Source organism: Lepisosteus platostomus, chromosome 8 (assembly GCF_059453375.1).
Source record: "Lepisosteus platostomus isolate fLepPlt1 chromosome 8, fLepPlt1.hap1, whole genome shotgun sequence".
NCBI classification, from domain to species: domain Eukaryota; kingdom Metazoa; phylum Chordata; class Actinopteri; order Semionotiformes; family Lepisosteidae; genus Lepisosteus; species Lepisosteus platostomus.
In genome coordinates this window covers 7,443,215-7,468,819 of record NC_142618.1, presented here as the reverse complement: position 1 = coordinate 7,468,819, position 25,605 = coordinate 7,443,215, and the positions used below count along the sequence as shown (strand labels likewise).

The 25,605-nt window shown below is 37.3% G+C and overlaps 1 protein-coding gene across 2 annotated transcripts in view; it reads right to left on the bottom strand.

The window, feature by feature from the left end:
* Positions 1-628: 628 nt before the first annotated feature.
* LOC148655585 (transient receptor potential cation channel subfamily A member 1-like) overlaps positions 629-25,605 on the bottom strand; it is a 44,001-nt gene continuing 19,024 nt past the window's right edge. For both annotated transcript variants that reach the window (XM_088642236.1, XM_088642235.1), the window contains exons 13-29: positions 25,030-25,199; positions 24,115-24,279; positions 22,981-23,095; positions 21,017-21,183; positions 20,234-20,324; positions 16,835-16,894; positions 16,362-16,460; positions 14,287-14,357; positions 8,709-8,856; positions 7,423-7,512; positions 6,827-6,996; positions 5,982-6,111; positions 5,590-5,772; positions 5,420-5,488; positions 4,931-5,035; positions 4,210-4,319; positions 629-1,299 (exon numbers count right to left, since the gene is read on the bottom strand). In XM_088642236.1, coding sequence (XP_088498362.1) covers positions 1,104-1,299; positions 4,210-4,319; positions 4,931-5,035; positions 5,420-5,488; positions 5,590-5,772; positions 5,982-6,111; positions 6,827-6,996; positions 7,423-7,512; positions 8,709-8,856; positions 14,287-14,357; positions 16,362-16,460; positions 16,835-16,894; positions 20,234-20,324; positions 21,017-21,183; positions 22,981-23,095; positions 24,115-24,279; positions 25,030-25,199 — 2,139 coding nt within the window. In that variant the 3' untranslated portion in view covers positions 629-1,103. The remainder of the gene's footprint in view (positions 1,300-4,209; positions 4,320-4,930; positions 5,036-5,419; positions 5,489-5,589; positions 5,773-5,981; positions 6,112-6,826; positions 6,997-7,422; positions 7,513-8,708; positions 8,857-14,286; positions 14,358-16,361; positions 16,461-16,834; positions 16,895-20,233; positions 20,325-21,016; positions 21,184-22,980; positions 23,096-24,114; positions 24,280-25,029; positions 25,200-25,605) is intronic.

Here is a 25,605-nt window from a genome sequence, read left to right as displayed (position 1 = left end):
TGGATGAATTATACATTTTATGTTTGTGTTAACATTCATAAACTGATTTGAACTCTTTTATCCAAAAGATAATATCCTCATAATAAAGAATGGCAATCTTTGGAAGTATCTATCTATCCACATCACCTCTCAACTATCTTTTTCTTTACTAATTTATTGTCATTGTATGCTTTACAATCTGCATATAGAAGACTGCATTTTTCATTCATTTAGCTTACTTACTATACTGTAAGTAAAGCACTCTTTGGTTTGTGTTGAGGTAATGGTATAAGGGAAAAAACGCAGAGCTCTTCTAAGAGTAGCCATTCTACTGCTGCATGTGTGCAGATGTATGGGGATCCAGAACATTTTTTATTACATGTTGGTTTTGGTCCCTGGTGACACCACGCTCCTGAGAAAGATACAAGCTGCATTTCTCTAAAATACAGAAGGTACTGCACCAAATACACTAATCCATTTCATGGCAGTCCATTCTCTACCGTGAAATTAATGGAGATGATACTGTACTGATGATAATGTCAAAATCTAAACACATTATGGCCATTGCATGAATTGAACAGCTGGTTCAAAATAATCATTTATCGTTTCACATATTAATTAATAGACATTACATGACAGGAAACAAAAATTGAGTTACCAGTGCTTTATAGTATTGTTTATTGATACCCAGTACATTAAAATAACTTTTACTGAATTTATAATGCATGCAAATAAGAGTACATTTCTTCCACAATCTAAGATGAACATCACACTTTGAATTTCTAACTATTAACAGCCAATTTACACAATGGTAAAGGATGGTGGACTCTACAAGAAAAATCAGTATGAACGGAATTTGCTTTTTTATACACAGACAAGGCAAGGCATATTTCATGAGCAAAAGGCATCATTCATGAAGCTGAAATTAATATTAATTGCTACTGTATATATTTGTACATTTCTGGGTTTGGTGTTTTTTTATACTTTATGTCTAACAGCTACTATTAGATATATGTAAGAAGCCAATCTTCCTAATATGATTTTCTAAAAGAAAGAGGAAATGGCTAAAATGGTTTTAAAAGCCCTCCTGATGTTTTAACAACTGCAGACCACAAAATGTGATTCTACTGCATTTTACTATGCACAGCTTTTAGCAGGGGGAACCATTTGCTCTTCTTTTGAAGCTGCTTCCTTTCATTTCCGTGCTGGAACAGGTCGGGACCATCATTTTCATCAGCTTCTGTTGTTATTTCCATTTTCTGAATTATCAGCTTCAAAAGATTGTGCTGCTTTTCCAGGACATTAGAAATGTCCTTCAACCTGAAAAAAGAAAAGTTCAAAGTATACTGTTTGAAATACAGTACATTTCAAAATACATGTACATTAATGGTATCTATACTTTTTAAACACACGTCACTGTAAATGAATGCATGATTTATCAATCACATTACAGATATTGCAGCTATTATGCAATTATTAATTAAGTGATTTGTGTAAAACTTTAGGTTTAGATGTGTAACTGCATTTTAAATATTGCTTGTATTATGGTGTAGGTACTCTTTTTAAAACACATAATAATCATACAACTGTACCAATAATACCATTACAGTATGGTGCGCTGCATCATTTCAAATCCATGTATTCTCTGACAAACGAACGTTTGAACATGATGGTTGCATTTTGAACAGAGCAGTTTTGCTATAATTTCGAAGCTTGAATTACTCCTAAGAAATGAAAAATTGTTCTTCTTATTTTCATTTTTGGAATATTACATTTGTCCCTGTACAGATGTCATATTCCAAAATAAATATGGTAAATAGTGAAGTAACAAACTTTACTATTTAGAAGGGATCCAATGGGCTTAAGACATATTGCATGTAGAAAGTTTGGTGGTTTTGCAAAATTACATTCCTGCTTTTTTCTAACAGCATCCTAGAAAATAAAGCCTTACAATACTGCTCCAAATAGCTCTTTCATTTCATTTCAACAGGCAACAAAAACCAATAGGAGGATTCTCTGGAAAGACATACCCAGAGAGAGACGAACTCAAGCTTCCAAACAAGGTGCTGGCTCAGGCAGTTCCAAGTAACAGATGTTTCTGGATAGCTTCCCATATATATATTTTTTGGCCAACAAATTTAATTTCAAAGAGCATCGCCGTACGTTTTTAAAATCTCCCATGCCAAGGCTGACACATAGATAGAAATGCAGACACATACTCGCACCAGGGCCAATTTTCCCAGTAGCCTTAACTTACCTGTAAGTGATTGGACTGTAGGAGCAAACAAATGCAAGCACAGGGAGAATATACAAACTCCACACTGATAACACCCGAGGCCCCAGCACAGTGAGTGCTGAAACTGTAAATTATATGTACTGTATGTATGATAAAATACCTATTATTAAATAATGAATCTAAAGAAGACGATGACTACTATAATAATTAATTGCATTCAATTTATATGGCAATTTTCATTCCAAAGCATCCCAAAGCAGCACCCATCTGGCTGATGGCTGAGACAGAAGTGAAAAAAACGTATTGAATTAAAAGAGAAATATAGGGAGGTATGATTATGCAAGTCCTCAGTGGAATTTAGCCAGGACATTGCGGTTAACACCCCTTCTCTTACAAACAGTGAAATGGAACTTGAATGATCAATTTGTCAGCCAGTTTGGACCTTGGTTAAACATCTTATCTGGTGAAAACCGCCCAGTCCATCACTGGGGCTGCTCTCCCATCCATCCAGGACATTTATGACAGACAGTGATTGAGGAAAGCTCTAAGCATCAGCAAAGACCCCACACAACCCAGCTACAGACTGTTTGACCCTCTAACATCTGCAAAATGGTATCGGAGCATTCGGGCCCAGACTACCAGACTCAGAGACAGTTTTTACCCCCGTTTTACCTTCTCTCTTTTTCAAAACTCAAACACACATTGAAATCTACCCCTACCTCACATGTCAAGATGTTCACTCCCCATAATTTTGTATCCTTTATTCATTCTATTGACATATGATTTTGCACAACTGTTGTTGTTTTGCACATTACCTGTTGTCTCTTTCTTTTCTTACACAATTGAATGGGTGTTTTTTTGTACTTCTTACCGTCTGAGAGCTACTGTAAATAGCACTTCGTTATACCATTTACCTGTGTATAAGTATAATGAGTATAACCTGTTTATCTAAAAAGGATGTGTTTCCATCAAAGTCAATGTAAATAGTTGAGACATTTTCTGGCAAAAGGTACTGTTGTTCTGGGTATGAATGTAGAGAAAAGCTGTTTGTTTTAACATTCAATACAGTCCATTTTAATAGCTTTCTCCAGTACGCCTTTGTATATTCCTTAAACATCATGAAAATAATCCTGGGATATTACCGAATACAAAATCCTTTTCTTTAATGTGATACAGTCACATTGATTATTTGGTCAGAAAAATATCACTAAAGGAAACTTCAATTATAATTATTATAATGATATTAAAGAAAATCAATTCCACGGAATTACAAATATTTGTTTAAGTAAGCAGAAAATTAAGGAGTGGAGAGTAAAAATGACTGTACAATGAGATCATGAAGGAAGAGTCAAATACTTTATCATAGGTTTACAGCCTCACTGTATTCTGGACAGCAGAGGTCACTCACGTACAGAATAAGAAACACAAGTACACTCCAAATGAGTCCCCTGTTCCTGTTGCAACTCCGAAAGGAATGACATTTAAATGAAAAATGGGAAAACTGGACAAAATTTAAATTGGATTAAATGAAGTTGAAATTATTATGACAGATCAGATTCGGTAATCAAATACACATAGTAAAAAAAGCAAATGTGATATTTTATGAAAATCTACAAGATTTTTTGTATCTTTAGGATATGCGCATATGAACATATGCAGGTATACTACATCCTATTTAATCTCTCCTTTTGAGAGACAGTTTATTTTATGAACATATATTATTTATAACCTTTACAATATTATTTATTACTATTTATATTGCCATAACTTATTTTGAACAGTAAGAAACTAATGTACTTAATGAAATACATAATGTATTTCATGATCTCGTCAGTCCTAAACTGTCCTAAACTCACTTTCAGTGCAGGGAGTTGAGAGTCTCTGAAGCCTGACCTGTACATTTTTGTGATGCTGGGAAAGTATTTTGCAAACCCTCCTGGTACAAGACTCTGGTAAGAGTAAGTGGTAAGTGACTTTAAACCTGGGGCTCTCACCTGTACTTCTGTCTCTGCAGCTCGTTTTCCAGGGGTGTCAGGTGACAAGTGTTGGCACTAAGCCGAGAACGAGACTCAGCCTGGTCACTCCAGTTCAGAAGGGATTGAACCTGTCAAGAAGAGACATTTAGCTTTTCAGTTTTTCTTTCCCTGAACATGCAGGAATTGTAACTTTGTATATTGTACAATAAGTGGGGAAGTAAAATTCAGTACAAGTCAATTCTCTTTTTTTTTTCATTTGAAATGCACTCATCAATGTGAATTCTTTCTAATATAAAAATGGCTTTGTAGTTGCCCTTTAATTTATATTTCACTTGAAGCCTATACAGTGCCTTTCGCTTTGGTTTGAGCTAGAACAGTCGGTTTTTAATCAATTTAATTAATAGCAGGGAGACACGGAGATGCAGTATTGAGCTGGCCTATACACAATTTGAGATTAAATGGGGTAAACATGATGAAATCTTTGACTTTCCAATAATAGTATTTTGTTTTTACAATGCGGACATCAAAACCTTATAATGTGAAATACACTGCATGCATATTGAGAACATGTGAAACGTATCAATATCTAAGCATTGCTAAATAAAATTATATCTGCAGAAATAGCTTAATTTTAATTAAGCAATTTCTAATTAATTTACTTTGGAGAGACATGAACTGGCTTAGATACGTTGGATGGCAGTAGGCTGGACAGCAGAGGCTGAGAAAGTATTTCACAAACCTTTTCTGCACAGGTTCTGTTTGGATAGACTGTAATGGTCTCCTGATCCACCCGTTTCATAAACCAGTATGGCAACTTCTCTTCCAAACTGGTATGAAGATCAATCTGTAGACATGTACAGTACATTGGGTGTTGTGATCTTTCAACGAAAGTTCAATTCATTTTTGCAGTGACTATCACTTTTTGTAAAGGAATGCAATCGATTCATGATGCTGAAACAGTCCTGACACAAAGATTTTGAAATTACAGTAATGCTTTTCTACCCCTGATATGGAAAACATTTCAGTAGTATAAGCAGTGGATTATTTAAGAGACTGCTACGCTGTTATTGATATTTCTTGTCATTAACATTGCAGTATGATAATGCAAATATGCTTGCTTTGGAATAATACTTTTAATACAGCTATTACAACCGACAGTGATTGGACACAATGTAATTTTAGGCTGTTAATTTGATTGTGCGTGTACAAAATATTGCTAATTACATACCTGCATTGCAATTCTTTTTAAACTTGCATTCCTCTGTACCTCTGCAATATCTCCAACAGCTAAACCAATCTGTGGCAAATAAAGGCACATTTATGTTTCTGTAGTACAGTCATGAATCAACTGGCATTGTTAATCTAAGGACATTGTTTCAGTGAAAATGGATAACTTACCAATAGGTTCATGAGGAGAATGGGCATGAGCAAAGTAAACCAGATGAAGATCACAAAAGTGATGTGAGGAAAGGGAAGTTTATTTTGCAGGGAGGGTATGAGGAAATTATCCTGATAGCTCAACTCTCCTACCATCATGACAAAGGTCTGCATTAATGAGGCGTCAATAGTTCCAAAATTTCTCTGGGAACAGGGAAAAGTATAAGTTATGCATATTTTCGAATTTTTGCCCTGACCATGAACAACTCTTGTTATAGTTCTAGGCAAACATTATTTTCTCAGATTTCTTAGATGAAAACAATTATCATTTTGTTTTGTTTATTTGATTTAAAATCAGGGCGGAAATGACCATTTCCACAATAGTAAGTGGAAAAATACCTAGAAGTTCATACCTGCCCAAGCATGAGGGCATAAAAGGACAAGGCAAAAGCCAGCATCAGGAAGAAGAACAGCAGCACGATACAGATGAGGGTGCGGAGGATCTCCCCAAACATCACCACATAGATCCCAATCCACTCAAACCTGACCAGAGAAACAAACAATCCATTTTAATTCTCCGACACCAGAACACAGGAAAAAATGTAAACAAGATTCAGCCCATCTGGCTTATTTGGTAGGAAGCTAATAGCTTATTGATCCAAGGATCTAATCCAGCCATTCTGTGAAGGAAGCCAAGCTGTCAGCTTCAAACACATGAGTGGGTAGCTAGTTCCACACTCCCACAACCCTCTGTGTAAAGAAGCACCTCCTCTTCTCAGTTTGAAATGCACTCCCGCATAATTTTTACTTTTAACCTGTGGCAATGTATAGATTCCTCTAGTTTAGATCTATTGAGCATTTCCATAACCTTTTAATGTTAAGACTTAGTGGTCCGTATTTACTTGGTCCTGTTTTTGTCAACCTTGTTATTATTGTAAAGATCTCCCAGTAAATGAGTAATAAGGATGTCTTGAGCTAACCATAAAATGCTCCTGCCTAACATATCATGGGGATAAAACGTCACAATCCTGGTATTTTCTGTGAGATGGGAATAAAAAGGAATTATTTTTCATGTTCCTTTAATTCCTTTAATGTACTTGTATTGGAGCATACATGCAAATAAGCATTTCATTGCACTTGTGCATACAGTATGACAAATAAACTGAACTGAACTGATGGCTGCCAAAATCCTGCTTGGTCGTTCTGTATGTCAGTACTGACTATGTGATTATCCTGTACATGCAGAAATGGACATTACCTTTGAAGATAAAGAAGGAAGTTGACCCAGGACAGGAGGACTGCTATTGCCCCACATTGCCAGTGCCAGTTACCCTTAAAATCATTCATTAAGGGAACCACAAATAATATCGAAAACAAAGCTGCTGACCAGTCCAAAAAATTTGAGAAGTCTCTGAAGTACCTCCTACGCTGTGAAAAACAAAAAGAAAGTAATACAATAAAATAGGTTTTGATGTGAAATGATGTAAATTATCTACATTTTGCATGTGACTTTGTCTTTCCTTCTGCTTCAGAGTAAGGTAATAAACCAGACAGTAAATTATGGTATATTGTCAGAAACAACTGGTATTTTGTCAGACACAGTGCAAGATACTGTATGTGTTTTGTCACTGACCCATTTAGTGAGGCTTGTTAAGAAATAAGTAAAATAAAATGTTGGTTGGAATCCTTATCCTTTAAGTCTTAGCCTAACAAGGTGTAAAACAGGCACCAGATATAATATTTGATATGTGACAAAATGTATACCAGACAAATACTTAAAACATGATGTAATTTTTGGATCAACTAGTTTTTCTTATTGTTAAATAAGTAATTAGGAACATAAACATCCATTACCTGTTGGAAAATCTGGACCAGCTCCTTACCAACGGTATATACATTCATAACAAAAACCAGCATCATACAGGTTGTCAGAAAAAAATGTTGCTGTAGTAAAACACAACACAAAGAATTTGTGCATTGGAAATGTACATGATGACAACTTGTACAAATATACAAGAAAACAACTTGAATGGCCTGGGGAAGATCACTTCACTTCTAATATATTCAAGACTATATAAATCTGGTATTTTCATTAATGATTTTTCTTAAAAAAGAAAGACACTTTTGCAGATAACACCTACTGTATGTCTTAGAAATTACACAAGGATAAATAATGACTTAAGTGCGCTCAGTGCTAGTCATCTATAACATTATGTAACATCAGCAAATAATACTTTTTACATAGTACAGTAGCATTACTTCTGATGCAAAGCCAACATAGTGCATATCCCTACTGTCAAGCAATGTGGTGGCAGCATCATGTTACAGTTCTGCTAACCATCAGGAGAGACTGGGAAGCTTGTCAAGACTGATGGGGACATACAGTAGATGAGATGGAGCAAAGTACTGGTGAATCTTAGAGAAAAACCTGCTTTAGACAAAAAAATCATCCTTCAGCAGGACAATGATTCAAAGCACAAAGCCAAATTTAGGCTTGGGAGATTTAAGAATATGTATGTCCTTCAGTGACTAGGTTTAAGTCCTGACTTGAATACGTTTGCGAATCTGTGAAAAGGTTTGCAAACTGCAGACTACAAGAGATCCATAAGCAACTTGAGCTAATCTGCCAAGAAGAATGGGAAAACATTGCACCAAGCTGGTGTGCAAAGCTGATAGAAACCTACTGTAGCTACTGTAATTGCTGTCCAAGATGCTTCCACCAAATTTTGATCTTGCAAATCTGAATACTGTACATATGCAATCAATATATTTAATTGTTTGCCATTTCGTTTTTGCTGACTTTTACTCTACCTTACCTTTCTTTGCCATAGAAGTCTTCAGCTTGAGCATTCAGGATTTGGATAAAATATTAGGTTTAAAAATGTTTATGCATCATTTTGTATCGACACAAACTAGGACACCATCGGAAGGGTTAGAATACTTTTGCAAGGCACTGTAAACAGTTCAGAATCTTTCTAATGTTTGAACTTCACAAAGAAGTAAAAGAAGCACGATATGTTAATCTCTTTGCATTTAAAACTACCGTACCTTCAGATAAATATCTCTTAAAAAGCCAAATAGTATAAAAATAGAAAATGTGACAAATTCACAAACACACTTAAACAGTCATATTACTGTACCTTGTTCAGAGGTTTTGATGCTACGGTTATATTTCCGTGAGTCTCATTAATTGATGGTCTCATACTCACAATGAGGTGTGACAAAGGCAGCAAGCCCAATGTATAGATAGCTAGATTAAGACCATGGACTTTGACTCCATAAGCAAGCCTGTGGGGGGAAACAGACAGATTCCAGATTGTGACTCATATTCTAGGTTATCTGCTTCTCTATGCTGTGTGTTTTTCACAATGTGCCACCTGCTTTTACATCAAACCTGACATAACATCATACAGTAGCACATATTCAAAAACCTGAACTGATACTTTTTAATAAAAAAAGAAGAAAACATCTCTTTAAAAAGGAAAAGGGAAAGCAGTATATATAGTATCAATACAATGCAACCAAGAAGAGGTTTTGTACAGTACAGATTTATGACCATTGTAAATTATTAGCTCCAGTTAAAAATAGATCTGTATAAAATAATCGTTTCTTTTATCTGACAACACAAAGATTTCTCCAATGAGCAAAATTAGAAAATAATAATAAGACATACAGTGCCTTGCGAAAGTATTCGGCCCCCTTGAACTTTTCAACCTTTTGCCACATTTCAGGCTTCAAACATAAAGATATAAATTTTTTATTTTATGTGAAGAATCACCAACAAGTGGGACACAATTGTGAAGTGGAACGAAATCTATTGGATTTTTGAAACTTTTTTAACTAATAAAAAAATGAAAAGTGGGGCGTGCAAAATTATTCGGCCCCTTTACTTTCAGTGCAGCAAACTCACTCCAGAAGTTCAGCGAGGATCTCTGAATGATCCAATGTTGTCCTAAATGACTGATGGTGATAAATAGAATCCACCTGTGTGTAATCAAGTCTCTGTATAAATGCACCTGCTCTGTGATAGTCTCAAGGTTCTGTTGAAAGCGCAGAGAGCATCATGAAGACCAAGGAACACACCAGGCAGGTCCGTAATACTGTTGTGGAGAAGTTTAAAGCCGGATTTGGATACAAAAAGATTTCCCAAGCTTCAAACATCCCAAGGAGCACTGTGCAAGCGATCATCTTGAAATGGAAGGAGTATCAGACCACTGCAAATCTACCAAGACCTGGCCGTCCCTCTAAACTTTCAGCTCAGACAAGGAGAAGACTGATCAGAGATGCAGTCAAGAGGCCCATGATCACTCTGGATGAACTGCAGAGAACTACAGCTGAGGTGGGAGAGTCTGTCCATAGGACAACAATCAGTCTTACACTGCACAAATCTGGCCTTTATGGAAGAGTGGCAAGAAGAAAGCCATTTCTCAAAGATATCCATAAAAAGTCTCGTCTAAAGTTTGCCACAAGCCACCTGGGAGACACCCCAAACATGTGGAAGAAGGTGCTCTGGTCAGATGAAACCAAAATCGAACTTTTTGGCCACAATGCAAAAGGATATGTTTGGCGTAAAAGCAACACAGCTCATCACCCTCAACACACCATCCCCACTGTCAAACATGGTGGTGGCAGCATCATGGTTTGGGCCTGCTTTTCTTCAGCAGGGACAGGGAAGATGGTTAAAATTGAGGGGAAGATGGATGCAGCCAAATACAGGACCATTCTGGATGAAAACCTGTTGGAGTCTGCAAAAGACCTGAAACTGGGACGGAGATTTATCTTCCAACAAGACAATGATCCCAAACATACAGCAAAATCTACAAAGGAATGGTTCACAAATAAATGTATCCAGGTGTTTGAATGGCCAAGTCAAAGTCCAGACCTGAATCCAATCGAGAATCTGTGGAAAGAGCTGAAAACTGCTGTTCACAAACGCTCTCCATCCAACCTCACTGAGCTCGAGCTTTTTTGCAAGGAAGAATGGGCAAGAATTTCAGTCTCTCGATGTGCAAAACTGATAGAGACATACCCCAAGCGACTTGCAGCTGTAATCGCAGCAAAAGGTGGCTCTACAAAGTATTAACGCAAGGGGGCCGAATAATTTTGCACGCCCCACTTTTCATTTTTTTATTAGTTAAAAAAGTTTCAAAAATCCAATAGATTTCGTTCCACTTCACAATTGTGTCCCACTTGTTGGTGATTCTTCACATAAAATAAAAAAATTATATCTTTATGTTTGAAGCCTGAAATGTGGCAAAAGGTTGAAAAGTTCAAGGGGGCCGAATACTTTCGCAAGGCACTGTATATATCGATATAATAGCAAAAGATACAGCATGCTCAAATCTATCATCTTTGTATTATCTTTAACTGTGTAATACAAGACTTGAGGATTTTAAAGATTGATCAGCCTGAGAAGACAAGGATGTGACCTTTAAATGGTAATGATCATGAATTCCATTTAAACCTGGTTGTAACAGCACTGCATTGTAAGTCATTGTGAGTGGTCATGCAAAACAACATTTTCACTCTATTAAATTGCTTTTCCAGATCACATTTCATCTTAATGGTCTGTGTGATGAACTTGCACAAGCCTTGAAAGCTTGAGGTTACGTAGGGCAGCTTATGATGATGATGTTTATTCAATTCTGTGAGCATTATTCTTGTTCATTTTCAGAGAAGGGGAAGAGACTATGTTTATCTCCCTTTTTTAAAGCCCCCTACCATCCATTAATTTTACATAACATGCTGTATGAGGCCCTGCCATGTCTACAGTGAACATGATCCAGGAAAATACTAATATTATAAAAGACACATATACTGTACTCAGTTTCACAATCCATTCAACAATTCTATGTTCCTATTGGAATTCATATACTGTAAGAATTTCTACATTCACATTCTTGAAGACATGAACCTTTTTTGAAAGACTGCAAACAGAACAGTTTAAATATTTAAAAGCTTAATAGTCGTTGTTTTTTGTAGTGAATTCTAAAAAACTGCTAGACTTTTCTGCATTCCAGAAAAGTTAAATATGTCCTTCTCTTTAGACATAACAGACTGAGGAACATGGTTTAAGAGTGATGGCTGTTTAATCCAGGCTGTGTGGTGACTGATAAATCATCTTCTTACATTTAAATGTGGGTCTGAACACTCTTTGTCTGCTTTTATTTAATGTAACGGGTAGCTAATAACGGTAAAGGAAGCAGGCATATACAATATAGAGAAATTAAGTGCAATATTAGAAGTTCTTCTTTATTTTGATTATAGATTACTAATATATTTCCACCTACAGTACATTAAAAAAGGACATGATTAAGTAAATTGTCTCATTAATTATAGTGTGTCTTAGGAAGGCTGTGCAGCTGGGAAGAGTATGCATGCTACCTGCTAAAATGTAAACATTTACTAAAAATGTGTGTTCAAAGAATCCCCCACATTTAATAACGAGTTCGAGTTTCAGGCAACACACAAATCATGTCCAGCTATCCAGATGTTTTTGGAAAACTGACTGTAATCTCAATGTCCAAAGTATATTATTATAAGGAAACCCCCCAAATCATACAAAGATTTTGTTGAATCTAGGCATCACAGTTTAGAAGATTGAGCAATTTTTCTGTTGCCCAATACACTTTCCATGTGTAAATCCATTTACATATACTTACTGTAATTCTTTACATTTTATTTTCTTGCATTACAGTATTATGTACTGATACACAAACAAAATGCAGCACCTAGTCCTATCAGATTTCCTCAAGTATTTTAAAATTAGACACAAAATGTGAACAGATGATATTATTGTGATCAATTTTTCATTAGGACATATGATACAGGTGGCACAGTGACGCAGTGGTCAACATTACTGCCTCACGGTGCTGGGGTCCTGGGTTCAATTCCTAGGGTGTTATCTGCATGGAGTTTGTACAGTACATTCTCCCTGTGTTTGAGTGGGTTTCCTCCCACAGTCCAAAGTCATATTGGCGGGTTAATGGCTTCTGGGAAAATTGGCCCTGGTGTGAGTGTTAGTGTCTGTGATGTGTGCTCTGTGATGGACTGCCGCCCAGTACAGGGTGAGCAGTTTCCTGCCTTGCACCCGTGACTTGCTGGGATAGCACCAGCTCCCCCATGACCCTGCATTAGATAAAGTGGTTCTGACACACTGTCAAAATGAAAACATTAATTAGTTTCAAGCACGGTCACCCTTAGCATTAACATTGTCCTTGCCAGTGCTGACCCATGGATCTGTGAGTTTGAGTGCTGTGTGATGTTTTATCAGTCTTCCTTTTCAGCAGATGTCTGCTGGGCAAGGCTGGTCGATCTCCTTTGCCTCCTGCTGATGGCATTGGGAGATAAATGAGACCCAACACTGGGTTTCCTGATTTAGTGATACTGTAATCCCAGCAAAAGTCATTCTGTTTTATTTCTTCTCAGAATTTGTTATCCAGTCTTATGCAGTTTAAAAATGATCAAGTAAGGGTTTATTCCATGCTGAAAAGAGAAGAAAAGAAACGACGTTTCGGGTGTGGAGCCTTCTTCCAGTGTGTGATACCCGAAATGTTGTTTCTTTTCTTCTCTTTTCAGCATGGAATAAAGTTTTTCTTGCTCCTTTGCAGCCTACACATGCTGTCTCAGATCCTTACTTGAACTGTTTAAAAATGATTACACACATGGATGAGAGAGATGTGAAGGTCTTTGGACTGTGTGTTGACTGTCTGTCTTCCACGATGAGCTCAGTCCTTCACACATTTGGTTTCCTTATTTCTCTGGCAATTTCTTTTGCTGTACAGTATGTTTGAAGCTGTTGATGCATAATAACTCTTTCCCACTCCTCTCAAAAACCTGCTACCTTCAATCATGCAATCTTCATTAGTCGACCGGGGTATAGTTGAAATTTTTGCTATTCTTGTTTTATTTTTTTTTCAAATTGCTAATTATTCTGATTCATAATCAGCTTATTTTGACAATTCTAACTGAGCTCAAATGCCAAACTGAGCTGCACGCATTTTTTTAGATCACAACACTTACGCTCAGATTGTTATATTAAGCAATGATACTGCTCAAAACACTACCTGCACATTTAATTTAAAATGCACATAACATCACATACATTTCTAATGAGCAACTGATGTAAAACTGAAGTCTGTCATGTTTTTAATTTGCACCCATTTATATTGAATTTAACTGAAATAAACAAAGTCAATAAAGTGTATATTACAGTATGTGAGTAACTGAGTTACCAAAAATGTTTTGACAAATTTATTAAAGCAAGCACTCTGCTCTTACTTTTGACAGCAGTTAAAGAATTAAAAATATAATTGTGAATTCTTGGCACAGCTAAACGTATTTTCTGCTTAATCTGGAAAGTTTAAGGATGGCACATACAGAATGTGTACCTAATCTGTAGGGATTTCAAACACAAATACTGCACCTCTACTAATTAGCAAGAGACGACTAAAAAATATGGTATGATCATGACGTGAGTGAAGGATTGTCTGGAGGAATCAGAATAATTAGGAAAATATGTACAGTAATTTAAAGATACTGAAATGATGACGATGATGTAAGGAAGGGATTGACAGAGGAGTGTCCATGAGACACAGGAGTGTTTTATTTGCTTTTACACGAGCTTTAGCCTCTCGTCCACATCATTGTTTTAAAAGAGTGCTGGCTGGCTCTCAATGGACACATTTACTCTGAGTACATAAAGGCTTTGATACTAACCATTTCATTTCCAAATACTTCTTGCACACTGGGTGGGTCAAGAGTTCTATGCGGTTAAATCGTACCATTGCCTGAAAAAAAAGCCAAGACAAGATTGTTACCATAAACTGTACTCACACCTTCTTCCATACTTACCCCAACACCTCTCAGGGCCTGGTGAAAATCTGTTGCAGACTGAAACACATTGTGCAGATACTGTATGTCATTTACCTGCAGACTACTAAGTCTACCAAGTATATCTTGGTACTTTATAATTTATTGAACACACTAGCTCTGTGGCACAACTATTATTCTTCACCATACATTTTTTTTAAATTTCACATGGATTAATTAAAAGTATATTGACATTTGGAAAATCACTAAATATTTGCAGTTAAAATCACCTTTTTTATTTTGCCTCACCATTTGAAAAACTCATCTTCTTTTAAAGCAGTCAGTTAAATTCAGAGGGATTTGAGGTTTAAATGAATGTTTCCTAAAGGTATAGAATCGAGTATACTGTACATTTTTCTTCCTGCTGTAACTGATTAAAACAGTATTCATACTGAGTAATGCAATATTAAAAATCTCTTAAACGCTGCCATTCTTGGCTGAGAATATACAGCTACAGTACTTGCAGAATGTGACAGCCCGGCCAGTACTAGATGTTCCCAAACAATATGACGGGAAACTGGTTGTGTGCAACGTACCGCACATTTAGCACAATGCGTTAGACCAAACACATATCCATTAAGGCACAGTTTGCCTTTTCAGAACTTGGTCTTCATGGTCCGAATAGCTTACCTATAGCTATATAATAGCTTATCAGATTAGCTGATCATAGCAAAGGTAAAAAACCTTCACAAACCTACTTCCTCTCTGGAGCTGGGCCTGTCCCACTTCCTATAGCTTTCCGTACCTTAGACTGCAGCACCCTCTCCCCACCCCCCTCCTAGATGGAAAGCTTGTCTAATCGCAGGCCGACAGTCTGACAATGCTGTACCCACTGAAGCAGCTAGGGGGGCAGTCATGGTAAAACACCGTCAGGGACACAACAGCAGCGTCCGTATTTGTGGTCTGAGCCTACGATCATCTGGTTATGGACCCCTTTTCGGCTTCAGGATTTTAGTCAGTGGCAGAAGAGCGGCAGTAGGAATAGATTCAGGGCAAACGAGGCTCTGGGGGACCTGAGCAGCAAGTGGAACAGTCAGAGGCAATGGTCACTTCCCTAGACCAGATGGCTTGTAGTATGTGAGAGCATGTGCATTAGTCTATCAGGACTTCATGTTCCAACCTATAATACAGGAGAGGTTATAGGATGTGGAACAAAATAAATTAACAGCCAGGAAATTCACAAGCTGACCTGAAAAACGTCTGAAATCCTCAGTGTCTGCTTTAGTGAATTCTATCCGTGTTATTGCAATTATGTTGTTTTTTCATCACAAACAGGATGTTCTCATCTCACACACTACGTGTGGCTGTTTAAAAATACATAGTTGTTTTCGTTTCTTTGGGGATCACAGTATAATCAGCACTTTGTCTGCTTTCTAGACGCAAAGAGAAGGTTACGTAGTCTACATCTGTTAGAGGAGCAGCTGAGGAGGGGGAGGAATTGCAAGAATGAGCGTGGCACATCGGCAATGTGTTGTTCTTCATTTACATAGGAAGATTAGCAATCACACTGCTTACACTCGGATCTGAGTACATCTGACACTGCTGGCACAGCAGTATCTTAATTATGGCAAAAGCATACCAATCACAATTCCCCCTAGCTCGTTAGCAATTTACAGAGGGAATCTCGTTTTTAGAAGAAAAGCATATATCCTGTATAGTGAGAGATTATATCTGTGTGTATTTATCATTATTGTCTTCCGCAGTCTTTACCAATACAGTGGTGAAAGACCATCTCCACGGTGTTATTCAGCTGTTCTTGTCCATCTGTATGTCTAATTTTCTTTCATATGTAATATTTTTCATAAGTTGTGAGAGTACAGTAAAAAATGTAATGATGGCGCAATTTGACAAATATTAGTCAATGTGATGTTCTGTCACTATACTGATAATATTGTTGTGTTCTCTTAAACAATCGGACTTACATTTAGTGCTCCAAGAGGCTGGAAGTGGTATCTTTTATCAGTTTTTGCTAGTTTTGCATAGTGCATAGGGGCTTGCAACCATTGGAAGTTGTATTGAATCTATAGAAAAAAAAAACAGATTAGATCATGTAAACATGAATATAAAACAGACATTTTCCATCACTGATGGGCGGATTGCAAAAAATAACCAAAAGGACTGTTTACCAATTCTTCAGAAAATGATATTTCTTTAAAAATATAAATTAAAAAAAAAATTAAACAGCCTGTGTGTTTGGTCTTTGTTCAAGTATTTTGTAAATAAGATTCTACTTAATCTTTTTTATTCTGCTACAGTAATAGAATTAGAATAGGGTCATAACTCCAAAAATGCTTCCAAATGGTTAGTTGTACCTAAATAATTGTTTAAAAACATCTGATATAAATGGCAATGAAGAAAGTTTATAAACTAAAATTGGTGTTTAAAAAATACTTACGCAGTAGTCATAGCTGTTGACATCATCCTCTGATTCATTCACACTCTTGTCTAGAAGAAACTGTTGAAAATAAACAATAGGCTGTTACTGACGATGCTGTCAGACTGCCTCTAGCTGCACAAAATATACTTATGTTTCTAATGTACATTACTTTGAGAAGTAATTGTAGTTTTGTTAACTACAGTGTCCAGAAAAAAAGTTGTAAACCCTCAAAAGATACAAATGGAAATTTCATAGTTTTTCCACGACAGGCTTTTTGAACCTCTCTGTAAATATCCAAAAGAGTTTATAGCACCCAGATTCATGATTCTCGAAGAAAAACATTGTATCAATTACTGTAAATAATGCGTAATTAATGTACAGGGGACGTGTGAAAGTAAAGTAAAAAAAAGAAAACAACCCCTAACTGAATTAAGCTCATTTAAGGGAGTATTGAAATAATTAGGTAGAAATGGGGGGCTGGGTTTGGAGGGCTCCACCTTAAATAAAGATCTGCAACATTGTGAGTTTGTTCTTCACCATTCAGGTGTGTGGAAGGTAGTCCTGCCATGATCTAAGGAAATCTCAGAGGAACTCAGAAAAGAGTTGTGTCAAGGGTTGCAAGGGTATCAGACAATTGGAGAAAGTTCAAGAGCACAGCCACTCTACCCAGGAGTGGTTGTCCAGCCCAAGCTTTGAGAGAACAAATTGGAAAATCATCAAGAAAGTTACAAAGAACCCCCGAGCAACATCCAAGGACCTGCAGGCCGCTCTCGCCTTGGCTAACGTGACTGGTCATAACTCGACTGTCAGTAAACTACTGAACGAGAATAGCGGTCTTGGAAGAATAAAAAAGAGAAAGGCACTGCCATCCAAAAAATAAAACATTGCTGCCCATCGGAAGTTCACCAAAGAACACAAACATGACCCACAAACTTTCTGGAACAATGTTCTCTGGACAGATGAGTCAAAAAGAGAACTCTTTGGCCTCAGTGAGAAATGTTACTGTACAGTATGTTCGGCAAAAACCAAACCAAACTGCATTTGGAAAGCGGAACCTTTGTGATGTGTGATTTGTTTTGCTGCCCCAGAAACTGGATGGCTTGCTATCATCAACACAACCGTGACTTTTGCATTGTATGAAACGATCTTAGAGGAAATTGTCAGGCCTCTGTCCGTGACTTGAAGTTGAACCAAAAGTTGGCCATTCAAGACATTGATCCTAAAGATATAAGTTCTACAGACGAATGGCTGCAGGAGACGAAATTCTGCATTTTTACAATAGTCTAGTCAGTTCTAGACCTAAACCCCATTGAAATGTTGTGGCAGGACCTGAACTGAGCTGTCCGTGCAAGAAAGCCCTCGAATGTCAAAGAGGTGAAGTTGAAGGGACTAATTCCTAAAAAACGATCAATGGTCCGGGAAATGTTTAGTTGCAGTCTTTGCTTCTCGAGTGGGCACCATAAGTTACGAATCTAAAAGTTTGCATACTGTACTTTGTCAAACACAGATAGATATTAAATCATTTGAGGACAAATAAGGAGTATTATGTTTTGTGTCATTTGTTTAGTTAGATTTAGAATATTTAAATTTAATAACATTTAGGTACAGTATTAAATTCTTTGGGACATTTTGTTTCGGTACAATATCAAGCAAACAAATGGAGTCTATATAGTATATACAGTACATGATCATTGTAATTCAAGTTTCAGATATCACTTGAGCACATGTCCCAGACTGACAGACATCTGATATTTTAAAAACACTTAAAACAAAGGGGTGTAGTTGACAACGGCAAGACAAGTCATTTGTGATTAATGCAAAGTATGTAAAGAAAGTCTGGAACATGGTAAAGCTCTTATACATAATTTGCCTATGCTAATATTTTGGTGGAAAAATATTTTGATAACCTGTGAGCTTTCACCCCTATTAACAAATGCAATAAATGTTAGAGCAGGTGGGCAATTTCCTTAGCAGGTCAAATGAGAAGAGAATTTGTCCCAAACTGCTGAAACACAGTGTATCTGTAGATACTGACGAGTCTACAGATGAAAAAGATCAGGATGTTTTACACAGTACTTTTTTTTTAACGAGATTCGACAGGGACTATGGAGTACTTCTGAAGTGAAAACTTTTATTAACAAATAGTTTCATAAAAGGGCAATGTGAAATTATGAAATGTTTAAAGACTCCGAGGTGGACTTTAACAGTGTCACTGGACTTGTTTCTGATTAAACCAATTTCATGGTCAAATTATACAATGACATTTCGCAGTCTTATTGTGAAATTCGATGTAAGTTGTAATAATACCCAATAACTGGCCAACTCTTCTTTAATAGAGCTTGGACGCGTGTTCCTTGTAAACAACCTGTTTGTCACAACCTCTGCAGCCAGAGGGCGCTCCTTCTCTGCCCTGTCTCTCATTTCCGGTTCCCTGCTGTCCTTCCATTGTCTCTCTCTCTCTGGGGCTATATATTTCCGGGTCTTTCATTCTGGCTTCGCTTAGCATTGACGTTAGGATGTCCTGAGACCCGCCTAGCACCAGGTCGCCCCACGTCCGCTACCTGAGGGCACAGGTTTCTATACGGCATTCCTGAACAGCTGAGCCCTGGCTAACCCCCGTCTTGCCGCTACGCATAGGGTCTTTTCACTCTCCTGCCATTCCACAGTTCGTCCTTTCCGACATCCGTGACACTATTATTATTAGTTATTCACCATTTGATTATTCCATTACTTTCTTCTATCATTCTCTTCATAGTTTATGCACATATTTTACAGTTTGAAAATGTTACAGCATTAATTTTAGGATTACAGCATTATATATTAAGTATATGATTTTTTTGTAGATCAGTGATGGAAAGCATAAATCTAAAATAATTATAACAATGGTTCTGTTGATTAATACACAATGTAAAGTACAGTATGGGTTTGTTGTAAAGCATTTTATTAATTTCACATTTAATAAAATACAGTATTTTACCAACAGAAAGTTGCACGATTTAATATTTGTAGTACTGAGATTATTAAAGTAAAGTAAAGTGAGATGATTGCTAAAGACTGCTCAACTGGGGGTTAAATAAGGAGTCTATATCTCCATCTTTGGGTTGAAAATAACACAAGCCTCAGTCATTGTAACTACTGAATTTTTTACATTGCTGGACATATGAAAAAATGTAATTTGGTAACCTGAGAGGTAATTCAAGGACATTCATATTTATTCATATTGATCTCTTTTGGTGGACATGCAGCCAATTTAACTAAACACAAACATTTTAGATAAGCAAATCAACATTTTGTAGCAGCAGAGGGAATTATGAGAAAAATATCACAGAGTTGTTTGGTTTACTGCACATTTATTTCAAGAAATGAGCACTGAGGAAAATGCGAAAAAAAAACACCAAGGATTCAAGTACAACTTACTTTGAAAGCTTCTGGAAGAAATTCTATCATAAATAACACAGGGCAGGCTTTAGCAGAGCCAAGTTTGAATGTAATGAGAGCCTGGGTACATCTGAAACAGGAGCAATTAAAGTTTATGAGAAATTCATATTACTGCATGGGTGGAGGTAACAAAGTATTAGAAATTCCCACCAAAAGCACCTTGTTCTATAAGTTTAGAGCAATAGTTAACTTAATGTTAAACTTTTATCCGATTGTCTTATTTCAGGCAGTCACAATGGCCAGTGGTCCAGGTGATCAAACCAGTGTTATCAATCTAATCCTTAACTGTAAAGTTCAAACTAAATCATATGCTGCAAAATCATTAAGTCAGCCCCCTTTAAACTTCAATATTTAACAGAAACCGCTTAATTCCTAGTGTGATCAATAAGCAAACTGCAAGGTTTTACTATGATATTGTACAATGTATGCATTACATACATACTGTATTACCAAGCAATAGGTTTATTCAATGCTGAAAAGAGAAGAAAGAAAACACAACGTTTAGGCCGTGGAGCCTTAGAAAGACACACCTGAAGAAGGCTCCACAGCCGAAACGTTATGTTTTCTTTCTTCTCTTTCCAGCAGGGAATAAACCTATTACTTGTTCCTTCGCAGCCTACGCATGCTGACCCAGCTCCCCACCTGAACTACATACGTATACTGTATAAAGTGTACGTACACATGTTAATGATTAAATGATTGTTTTACCAATTACTTTGAAGGTGTTGTAAGGAAAATCTGAAAGCATCTGCACTTCGGTACCTTTCACTCTCAATAACAGCATAGGCCACCTCCTTTCTCCCATGGTAGATGGCTTCGTGCATGAAGGATGCTTCACTCTTGTTCAGGGTGATTTCCGCACCTTTACTCAAGAGCAGCTTTACGGCTCCTGTGTGCCCTTCTCTGGCAGCCAGGTGCAGGGCAGTATTCTTTCACACAAAGACAGAGAAGTGAAATTCTAGTATGTACTGTATACCGCACAATGTCCTTCCATTGTCTCCCAGTCGCACATCGCAAATGACATATCATGTCCTGTTCAGTTTAGCAGCTGTAAAACTACCAGTGTTTGCTTATGGAGACAGGGAGTAAATATTATGGAGCACAATACTGTAGAATAATCAATTAAACATTACCCATGTGTTTCCTGAGGTACGAGGGGTAGATATCTGGCTCTGGGCTGGGGTAATTGACCTTGTCTCCTGACCTGGCTTTAGTGAATTTTGGCACCTGCTGTTGTACATGACACCACAGAAATAGCTGAAAGGCGGGACAACATCTTTAAGAATAGCCACTGGACCTTCAGTAGAATGCAGACCCCCATTCATGGTAATAACATTGTTGGACTTAAACAACATTGTTGGACTGTAACACTGCTGCAATTCAGGGCACTGTGTGAAATACACCTCGTGTGCGTCTCTTTCACTGTTCTCCAGAAGTGGCCATTTTCGTTACAATTAAACTCATCTCAAACCCTCACTGGGCTGTGCTGTGACTCCTTGCATCCCCACAGAGGGAATTAGAGAACTTGGAGAACTTAGCACGAACATGGGGGAGAATACAGTATGCAAACTGCATATTGACTTATATACTAGTCACCACACAGCCCTATTGCACAATAAAGTGTACACTAGTACAGTAGAACAATATTTCTGAAGTTACTCATCATGTGCTCTTCAATGAAGAACATGATAATAAAATAACCCTAAAATCATAACATTCCTAAATATTTTTTTACATGACTCTGTTTTAAAAAAAAGCCTTCAATGCAGATGCATTTTTTGTAATCTGTGAAGGCCATCTGGAGTGCCTTTGTCTCAGGGTCCCAGAAGGGAAGCCTGTGGGTCCACACTCCAGGTGTCACACAGCTGGTGTGCCCTTCAGCGAGATACCCCGTCCTTTCACTTCCCCTGCACATGCCCAGCTGCAAAAATGGATCTCCAGGCTGTCATAGCAAATGTTAATGTGTTCTCAATGGACTGAACTGGTTCAATAAAGGAATAAGAACACTGTACGTGCTCATGATATATATTCATTCAAGACCTATCTCTGACGCGCGGGACATTGAGTGCACAGACCATTACCAAGATTGCCCTGTGGTAATAAAAAGGTTTCTGTCACCTTCATATCTAATTTGCTCCGTACTTCCTCAGCTTCAGAGTATCCTTGACTCTCTCTGGCCCATCAGTGTCGCTGATCATAACACAATTCCATCCAGTTTAACTGTTTCACTGCTTTTGTTCCAAACATCCCACGATGTTTTCAACTGCTAACTGATCTAGTCTTCATATGCAAACACTGGGATTTGTGCTGAATGTGACTAAAACATTCTACTTGGATATCTGAGTGATAAATGTATAAGTGCAAATTAGGACTAACGTGAGGAATAATCAGTTGTTTGACATTGATTGGAAATGAACACTAAGTGGGCTTGTTTTATGCAAGTTTGTTATTAGAAAATGTGTCCTGTACATGTGCTGCTTACAGTACTTGGTAGTGATGGGTGAATTAATTTCTTAATATAAAGAGACTGCCATATGTTAACAGTTTTTAAGTCTTAAAAAATTAAAAAAACAATCTTCCATTGTTACCTAATGTTGCTATGCCTGCAAAGGAGAGGAGAGTTTGTAGAAAAATAAGATTTTTAAGTTTTCCTTTGTGCATTACATTGCACAGCATTACCATACTAGTGTAGAGACCGAATACTGGAACAGCCCATGCAATCATACCCCATCTTCATCGACCTTATCCATAAGTTTAATATTTGTTCCCAAAAGTATCTTCATGGTCTGTGTATAACCTTCTGCGGCCGCATAATGTAAGCATGTCCAGCCCTTGTGGTCACTAATGGAACAGGAAACACAGGCAAAGGAAAGCAGAACTCATTAAAACAGTGGGGAGGCATCAGGGGGAGTACTTCACCAGACAGATATTCTGGTAAGGATTTCAACTTTTTTTACATTTAAAGAAACAGAGAGAGCCGGCAAACGGCAGGACATTTTGCATGCTATGGATATGAAGTTCTTGTTGTTTTAGTTTGAAATAGGATTTCTAATAATTTGGGCTTCTGCTGTGATTGGGGTTAACACAGTCATAACATTCTTTTGTCAAATAAACTGCTACTAGTTAGCTAAAAGATAATTGTTCATTATAGTAAACGATTGTGTATAAAGTGGTAAAAAATCCCGGTCTCTAACAATCAATATGTTTACAATGATCAGTTTCATTCCTTTGCTTATTTGTAAAAGATTTTTATTTTCCAGGCTTGATTATTTTAAAGCAGTGCTTGATGATGTATCCAGACATGTTCTTATTAATTAACAATATGCCCATGTTATCTAAAACTAAATCTCTTCCACCTGTTTTTGCATCATTCCACTGGCTTCCTGTGAATTTCACAATTAATTTTCAAATACCGTACTTCTGATTACATTTAAGGGCTTAAATGTTTTGTCTCCGTATGACATCACTGCAGTGTTACCTCCCTGAACATCAACACAGTGAACTTTCTGAACTCCAGCAGTCTTTCAGTTACTAGTAGGGTCTGAATGCTGAGAGACAGTGGTTTCTGTTCTGATGTTCCACAGAGGGGAAATGCTTTCTTAGCCCTTATTATATATGCAAGTCAGTCAACGCTTTGAAATCCTCAAGGCCTCAAACTTACTTTCACACAATGCCTTTTAAATCATTTATAATTGTTTTGGTATTTTTTACATTATGTGTATTAATTCGTATGGTATCAATGTTTTTGCTTTTGTTTTGCTGTACGTAAGCTTGAGATGCTCTGTAATGAAAGGTGCTATACTACTACTACTACTATTAGTAGTATTGAACTGCATTAGAGTATGTTTACCCCTGCGTACCTGAGGAACAAAGCTCCTTTCCGGAGAAGCAGGTCCACTACCTTGGTGTGTCCTCCCACAGAGGCCAGGTGGAGAGGGGTCAACCCTTTCTCATCCCCCTCATTCAGAAGACGGGTGTCTACCATGGTCTCCAGCAGCCTGCGGCATGTGTTGATCCGCCCATATCTTAACAAGCAATGAAAAACACTGGATTTTAAGTGGAGCTGGATGGAACAGAGTAACCATTGTACTGTACATTGTTTCAGGATTCAGACCCAGACCTGCTTTCCAGATTTCAGTCTTATTTTAAGTATGTACAGCATGGTAGTAATCACGGCGGACATCTAAAATGCAATCACAGCCGATCGACAGCAAGGTGGGGAATAACAGTCTATGCTTTGCTCTGATCAGAGCTGGTGTGATTTGACCCAGAATGTGATCTACCAACCCTCAGGCACCAATCCAGCACCACCCACAGAAATATTGGCCAAGCTCACTGCGCCCAAAGAGAAACTTGGGCACTCTTGGAAAGTTCTTTCGAGTGACGTCACAGTTAACAGTCTCCCATTACACCAACAAGCCTGTTACATACGTGCATAACAGTCTCAGGATCTTTACCACTCCCCAGAGTTTTTCAACTAATAACACAGTCATTTAAACATTGTCATGTGTAAGAAGAGGCCATATAGTCCAATTGATTCACTCTGACATTGCTTAAGGCAAATTTTAATCTTACCTTGAGACAGCTGCCAATCTGATTCAGTATTAAGTCGGAGACAAAGGTACAGAGTTCCAGTACTGTGATTGTCATTTACAGTACTACTATGACAATACTGCTAGACCCATGTAATTGTTCCTCATTTCATGCCGGCAATCCCACTATAAAAGATGGTAACCGTTGTGGGTGTTATTTAATTAACTCTGACAAATACTTACTCGGCTGCAAAATGCAGAGCTGACTTTTTGTCCTTGGATTTAAGATTCAGTGATACTTTCATATCCAACATGTTATTTACTGAATCTGAGACACCCAAGCGACAGGCGTAGTGTAGGGGTGTGCATCCTTCGTTATCTTCACTGTTCAGAAGTCCCTTTACATCTTTGTGCTGTAGCAAAGAAGACTGAATAAGACCAAGGAGCAAATATCTGGAGAACGCATATTTAATTGTAGAGTAAGGGAGAGGAGTAATCTCCAGAAAACACCTTTCAGTTATAAAATACAAATTATATGCCCACACTTCAATCTTACTATTGCTTTAAGAGAGATATTGAAGAAATTATCTGTCATTAATGATGAACTTTAGGCCTTGTACATGTTTTATTTATTATTATCATTTTAAATTGTTTTTTAAACACTCAATTAACGTTGTTAAAATGTTGCAAAGGACCATAAATCGAATGAAATTGTGCTTCTGCAAAGTGTGTGGTTGTAACTTAAAGCACTTTACTTAAATTACTTTATTTCTGGAACTTTCCACAGCCTGTATTTACAGTAAGTTGCTGATATATGGA